We start from the raw sequence: 7,203 nt of genomic DNA, 5'->3' as shown, positions 1-7,203 counted from the left end.
CATTCAATATCTAAAAGATCCCTCTGTGCTCTGATAGTCTAAATTTTCTTCTATCTAAATATTGTTCTCTTGTGCTTTTCATTCTAGACCAATACAAGCCATGCCGTATATTCTCTAACTGTCCAGCTGACTTCAGTCTCTCATGGCTCTGAGACCTCCAAAGGTTCCACTGATATCACCTTCAGTTGTGCATATCCATTGGTAGTAAATGTGAGCCAGAAGGAACCCTCAAAGATGGCTACCTCCCTGTAAGTTTTGTCCTCTATCTCCAGGGCTCTCCAATAGTATATGTTTGTGTCTCTCCCCTTCCCATATTTTCTGTTATCACTAAGCCAGAGCAGTGAGAATCAGCCCCTCATGAATGCTATCTTTATGTCTGGTCCCTGCCCCAAGTCTCAGAATAAGTTTCCAAAATGTTAGGGCAAGAGAAGTGCTTTTCTTCAAATGAAACAGTGAAGCTTAGCAGTATTGATGAAAATCTAGGAGTGACCCCAGGGATTATTGGGGTGCTATGGTTTGGTTCACATTTTCCCTAAGATTAAGGGCTGGAGCTAAGGGGCTGAAAAACTCTTATCTTGTTCCCTTCACATCCCTATATTGGAAGTTTCCCAGTAAGAGCAAAGTAGAATTCAAGGCTCTCTCCTCACTCCCTTCTTCTTTTTGTCCCTTCCCAAGACACTCCAAAATCCATGTTGTAGGCACTGGAGAATCCACCATCACCTTGTCCTTTTTCACTGATGCCCAGTACTCTTCCTTGCTTGTGGACCAGCCTGTGGCCCTCAACACAACATTATATGTGGCCCTAGAAGCCACCAATGCTGATCCAGAGCGGTTTGTTCTAGTGGTCAATGCTTTCTTTGCCAGCATCAATGCTTCTGGGCCTTCAGCCCCTGAAAGTACCTACTACTTTGTGCAACAGAGGTAAGACCTTTTCTTTCCTCAAGTCTCCTCCCTAGCTTCAGAGTGTAGTGAGGAACACTGGACTGAGAATCAGGAGATTGTTAGACCGGAGAGTCTTGGGTATGAGTTATAATGGAGAAATTTCAGCCTCAGGCCAAAACAGAAGGGAGCCTTCTCTCAGAGATCTCTGCCGTCCTGCAGCTGTCTAAGGGAGTGGTTGCTGATCCCATAGATATCTAAATGGGGGACTTACAGGAACCAGCCAATGCAAAAATGACTGGCTGGTGTATCAGGGAAGTCTTAATTAGGCTTGGAATCTTGGGTATTAGAGCTAGACAAGACAGTATAGGTTATTTACACCAGAGTTGTCAAATACCTGTTGCATTTGGCCCACACCACTCAGAAATAAAGCAAGAAACAGACTAAAAAGTATTTGAGAAATATTTAATAAAAATACAAGAGAAATAAGTATCAATTTGTAGTTTTCTAAGTCAGTATGCATCCTTAAGGGGTCCTTATATATGGTTTAATGATCCCAGTTTCTGTTTGGGTTTGACATCCCCTAATCTAGTACAAGCCCCTTCATTTTACAAAGGAGGACATTGAGATCTAAAGAAGTCAGGGAATAAGCAAGAGAGCCAGAATTCAACCCAGAGTTCTCTATTGATCCTCCCTTCTCAGGAGGGACAGTAGTGCCCTTGCTGCATTGTTCCTTCTTGTGTGTGTGTGTGTGTGTGTGTGTGTGTACAGGTACATGTGCACTCAGGAGGGTCTGTATGACCAGTCACAGACTATGTTGCCTATGAATCCATACGACATGTGTCTGTGAATTAGAGAGGTCAGGTCCAGCTCTGGGTTGCTTATCTGGACCGTACCAAGTTGCATTGATGTTTGACTTACATCCTAACAGAGGGCTGGGTAGTGGGAGCCATTGGGCTGATCTGAAAGTTGTATTTAGGCTCCTCCTGCTCCTGTCCCATTCGATAGTTTGAGAGAAGAACTATGGCAGCAGGGGAGGGAGGGGGAAGAAGAACAGTTACAGCAGTTACAGACATTTATTTAGTCGTAGCTCCTACTTCTTCTGAAGTGGGGTCTCTAGGAGTCTCAGCTCAAATGAAATGTGACTCAGTTTTTCCTTCTTTAAAATGGGGAGATTTTAGGGCCCCTTCTAAATCCTATCATACTATACTTGCATCCCTATCAATTTTCTGGGCAAGACCCCCTGTTTCCATATCCAAGTGAATGTCAACCAGTATTGAAGATGAGACAGATTATAATTTGGGCCAGGAAAGGATCTGTGAGATTATTTGGTCCAAACAGCTCATTTTACAGATGAGAAAACTGAGACTCATAGAGGAGAAGGGACTTGACTACATCAAGTTTGTCTTAGATTAGGACCTGGATCCGGGAACCAGTGCTCCTGACAGTGTCCTCTGATGCTTCTCCCCGCAGCTGCCCAGTCAGTGACAAGTTACTCATGCAGCCAAACACAACTGGGGATTCCTTGAAAGTGAAGCTGGCCTTCCGTGCGTTCCGTTTCTTCTCCAGCGATGTCTTATATTACCACAGCCGTGTGACACTGTGTGACAAGCTGGGGAAGAGCTCCTGCCAACCTGTGAGCTGATCTGAGCCCCCGGGAGATGGGGGCAGAGAAGGAACCCTAAGTAGGGCTGGGCAACCTTTAAATAGCAGGACTTGATCGTGTCCGCACAACAGACCGAGAGGGCTGGGATTTCCATGGGACAGACTGTTCTCTAAGAGATTGGTCATGTCACCAATGGGGGGATACAAGACCCAGGAGCTTGTAATGGCAAATGACTAGAAATGTCATGATTGAAAAAAGTAAGGACTTGTAGGAGCAGGGTTCCCACATATTAGTGAGACCATGGGGGTCAATAGAAGGGGATGTGCGGCTTGGGGTTTTAACCAAATATCTCTAGGAGGAGGGCTTGCTTGGATCAGAGGAAGGAGGAGGAGACTATTCCCAATCTCTCCTTTCTTCTGTCTTCTATAGAACTGTACTAGGATGCACCAGAAACAGAGGAAGTGGGTTGAGCTGGAATACCAAAACAAGAATGGGAGTGGTTGGCTAACATATGGGCCAGTCCGGTTCCAAGGTATTAATTCAATAATTATATTAAATTCAATAGGTGACTGCTGTTTACCAAATACTGTGCTAGGAACTGGGATACAATGTACTTAGGTGGCCATTGTGACCTATAGTCAGGAAGCAACTGATATTATCCCTAGTTTACTAATAGCATTGACATACCCAGACCACCAGTCCTTGCAGACAAGGATTTCTGAAGCCTCATATCTCTCCTGCCATGGCAGGAGCCCCCAGCCCCATGTCTGAGCTTCCTCATGCTTCTCACTGAGTCTCCAACTTTTCAATTCCTTTGAACAAAACATCTTATCATAGGAAGGCAAAATATTAGACAGTCTCTGTCTTAAAGGGGCTTATAGCTTAAGAAGACTGCAACATTTACAAAAGTAAATATGATACAAAATAGCGTCTGAACAGGATAAAGGAGAAATCCAAACAAAAAGATGATTAAAAAAAAAAAAAACCTGAGGAGATGATCACTTTGATCTGCGGGGAATCAAGGTAAGATTCATGGAAAGCTTCCCACCAAGCTAAGCCCTCCAAAAAAGACAAGAATCTCAAAAGACAAAAAGATGCTGAGGTTGGACACCTTTACCATGGGGTCAGGCCAATGTGAATGTCCCTTCAGGAGAATGATGGACAAGGTAAGAGAAGAACTCTAAGGACCGCTGAACTGGAAAGAAGAGTATAAGGGAAAAACATCCCTGGGAAAGTAGACTGGTACCCAGCTAGAAGGCTATGGAAGCTTGAGCTAAGCAGATGGACAGTGTCAGTAAAGGGGAAGGGACATATTGGAAAGATGCTAAGGAAGAAGAATTATTAGGATCTAAGGGAGAATTAATAGGAATGAGAGAGGGGCAGCTACATGGAGGAGTGGATAGAGCACCATCCCTGAAGTCAGGAAGACCTGAGTTCAAATCTAGTCTCAGACCCTTAACACTTCTTTCTTAGTTAAGTGACCCTGGGCAAGTCACTTAATTCCAATTACTTCAGGAAAAAAAATAGGAATGAGGGAGAGTCAAGAGGTAAAACTGAGCTCAGTTGTTTAGCTTGAGTGACTGGAAAGATGGCAGCAACATTAACAGAAATAAGAAGACATGGGTTTGGGGTTTGTTTGTTTGGGGTTTTTTTTGGTGGCCAAAGAGGGAGGAAGATGATGAGTTTAATTTCAGACTCACTGAAATACTCCTTTCCTTGTTTTCCCCTTCCCGTACCCTCCCCGGGATTCTTATTTTTCCAAGTCTGGCTAGAAAGTAAGAAGCTGGAGGGTAAAAACCCATATTGCCTGAATGTGATCAATCCCTCAATTCTTATGCTTTCAGATTCTGATCCTTCCCACAACAGGGCCCCAACAGGTCAGTAATAAAGATTTTCTGGTCCAATTCTGGTGTTTAAACAAAGATCTTAAAGCTTGAGTCTCAGATTAAGAGCCAGAATCACTTGATCCTGGTCCTAGTTATTTTCTATAGAACTCTGAAAAAGTAATTCTAACTCTTTGGGATTTTGTTTACTGACAATGGCCAAGATTTTTCTGATTAGGAAAATAATCAGAAAAACATTGGATGGGAGAGAGATAGGTATGTGAACTGGGACAGAAAGGAGGAGAAATAGATGTCCTCCAGGGATCCTGTCCTTGTCCTCAGCGTCCTTCCATAGCTTCTTATTTTTTCCCTACCTTAAAGAAAAAGGCCCTCAAAGGATGGGGTAATTGGATTTGTAGATTAAAAATATTCTGGTATGTTTAACATATATCGGATTACTTGCCATCCCTAGGAGGAGGTAGAGAGAAGTGGGGAGGAATTTGGAACACAAGGTTTTGGAAGGGTCAATGTTGAAAAATTATCCTTGCATACATTTTGAAAATAAAAAGCTTCAATTAAAAATAAAAATATTTGAATTATAAAAAATATTCAAGTAATGGGAGCAGCAAATACTAGGGCATCATGCTCTCAATGCCATTCTATATATGTATAGCCTTCATTCAATACAGGTAGTCTACACTGTCTGGTAATCCTTCTCTTCCCTCTCCTTCCTTACATGAAAATGAATGAATGGCTCATTAGCAGCCATTCCTAAGGATAAAGGACTTATATGGGGTTAGAATCCATGTTTTTGTTCAACTATGCTAACTGAGTGATTTTGGGCAAGTCACTTCCCAAGGTCTCAGATTCTGAGAGGCAGAAGGGAGTTCAGAAGACATCTAGCTAAACCCTTATTTGTGCAGGAGTTCCTTCTACAATATCCCCAAACAAGTGGCTATCCTGAGGCATCTGAGATAGCTTTAATTAGTAGGAATGTTTTCCTTATCCAGATCCATTCCAAGTTAGTCCAGTTCTTTAGGTCCAAAGAGATCCAATCTTCTCTCTCTGCAAATATGTGAAGATATTTAAGTTTGAAGTGATCCTCTTACAGCATGGTCTCGAGTGCCCTCACCAACCTGGACAATTTCCACCCTATCATTGACCTTCCTAAAATGTGGCACCCTGAACAGACACACAGTACTTCAGATATGATCTGACTGGTTCACTCAGGATACTGTACCAAGCTGGGTTGGATTTTTTGGTTGCCTCTGCTCTGGGAACCCATAAAAAACTAGATTTCTCTTTCTATGAACTTGTTGCCAAGTTGTACCTAGATTCCTTACTTACAAAGTTGATTCCCTGAACCCAACTTTGACAGTATGATTGAGGAATATATCTTCAGGTCTCTCCCATTTCTAATATTCTGAGTTTAAAGTCCCTTCCACCCTAGATTTTCTATTTCTGGCTTGCAGCCTTTTATTTCTTCCTTTCTCTAGGACCTATGAGGATTTGGCTGACATTCCTTCTCCTGGTGGTGATCAGTTGGATGCTGGCATGAGATTCCCACTTCCCTACCATCCTTTTCCAAGAGTCTATTAGGAAATAAACCCATGTAACTTAGAAGTGGAGTGTCTGTGTCTTCTAAGTTGGTAGCTAGAGAGAGCGCCAGTCTTTCCAAGATAATGAATATCAGGGTTTCCTCATCTCAGTTTCTCCACTTATCTCTAGGATACATGCCCAGAGAATCCCCCAATGGCTTGAAAACACATTTCAGGACACAATCAATAAAAACTATGGACTCCCACCATAGTGGGAAATGCTTTTAACCCTGTCTGGACTGGATTTGGAATAAAAAAAGATGTATTTAATTCCTATTGGGTGAAATTAGAATAGTCTACTCCTTCTCTGAGTCTTGGCTTTATTGTCTAAAGAACAGAGAGAAAGAGACAGCTGTAGTAACTAATGGCTATCCAATCTGAGGATTACTCATCTTCTCGGGTATTTCCTTGGAGTGTATCAACTGAAATTAAAGTAAACTGAGGTATAATTCCAAGCATGATCAATTTATCAGCAAAGCATGAATTTGACAATAAATTGGGTCTCGGCCTCCTGGTCAGATCCTGAATGAGGGTGATAAGTTGTAGATAAAAGGCAAAACATCCCAAATCAGAAGATAACATCATAGTTGGAGAAAACATTACTGGTTGCAGAGTCAAAAGCATTTTAGATGTGGTAGACAATATGATTGATTACAAAGTCAGAAGCATCAGAAATGTGGAAAACAATATAATTGGCTGGAAATTGGGAATGTGGAGCTAGCAATAACCCCTTCTTACACTTTATTAAGGAAATTCTGATCGATATAGTCCATCTGCAAGGATAACTAATAAAATACAGGTAAGATTTCTTTTGATTGTACAAGGACAGCTAGTGGCACAGAGATAGAGTGGATATGTTTTCATTAAAGTGATTTATAGAGAAATTGAATTTTTTAACTTAAAGACTGAACTTCTGAATCTATAAGCTTCCGAACTTAATTCAAAGACAAAGAAATATGACCTATGAAATTATATAGTCTTTTCAATAGTACCAAACAGTATCAATTTAATCTTCTCAATTCCCCCCTTTGATTAATGGTAAATATATCTGCCATGGATCACTTAGCTATAAGTAATTCTATAGATTTTTTAACATAGTTATTATCAGCAATGCACATTTCCAAAAGCTTTTCTGTGGGTAGTCTAGAACAGATTTTAGCATTGCAACTAAGGCAAAATCTAAAAAGAAAAATAAAACAGGGCAATAAAATCCCATTTATCAAGAATGGCTAGCAGGCCATTTTCCTGTAGCCAAGTGAATCAAGAAAAGGGGTTCCACTAGAGGTCATCTGGGGGA

The 7,203-nt window shown here is 41.5% G+C and overlaps 1 protein-coding gene across 1 annotated transcript; it reads left to right on the top strand.

Moving 5' to 3' along the window:
• The first annotated feature begins 234 nt into the window (after positions 1–234).
• LOC127557511 (uromodulin-like) lies at positions 235–5,913 on the top strand. Its single transcript, XM_051990825.1, has 6 exons — positions 235–248; positions 676–921; positions 2,353–2,515; positions 2,915–3,017; positions 4,330–4,362; positions 5,805–5,913. The coding sequence occupies exons 1-6, from the start codon at positions 235–237 to the stop codon at positions 5,864–5,866; spliced, it is 621 nt and encodes a 206-aa protein (XP_051846785.1). The 3' UTR covers positions 5,867–5,913.
• Positions 5,914–7,203: the final 1,290 nt, after the last annotated feature.

Source organism: Antechinus flavipes, chromosome 3 (assembly GCF_016432865.1).
Source record: "Antechinus flavipes isolate AdamAnt ecotype Samford, QLD, Australia chromosome 3, AdamAnt_v2, whole genome shotgun sequence".
NCBI lineage: Eukaryota > Metazoa > Chordata > Mammalia > Dasyuromorphia > Dasyuridae > Antechinus > Antechinus flavipes.
Note: the sequence above shows the minus strand (reverse complement) of the source record. Positions and strands in the feature narration are given on the sequence as shown.

Excerpts from the sequence above, each read along its gene's own strand:
- LOC127557511 (XM_051990825.1), top strand. Across the intron at positions 922-2,352 it reads TACTACTTTGTGCAACAGAG|CTGCCCAGTCAGTGACAAGT; the intron begins GTAAGACCTTTT and ends TTCTCCCCGCAG. Across the intron at positions 4,363-5,804 it reads CCACAACAGGGCCCCAACAG|GACCTATGAGGATTTGGCTG; the intron begins GTCAGTAATAAA and ends TCCTTTCTCTAG.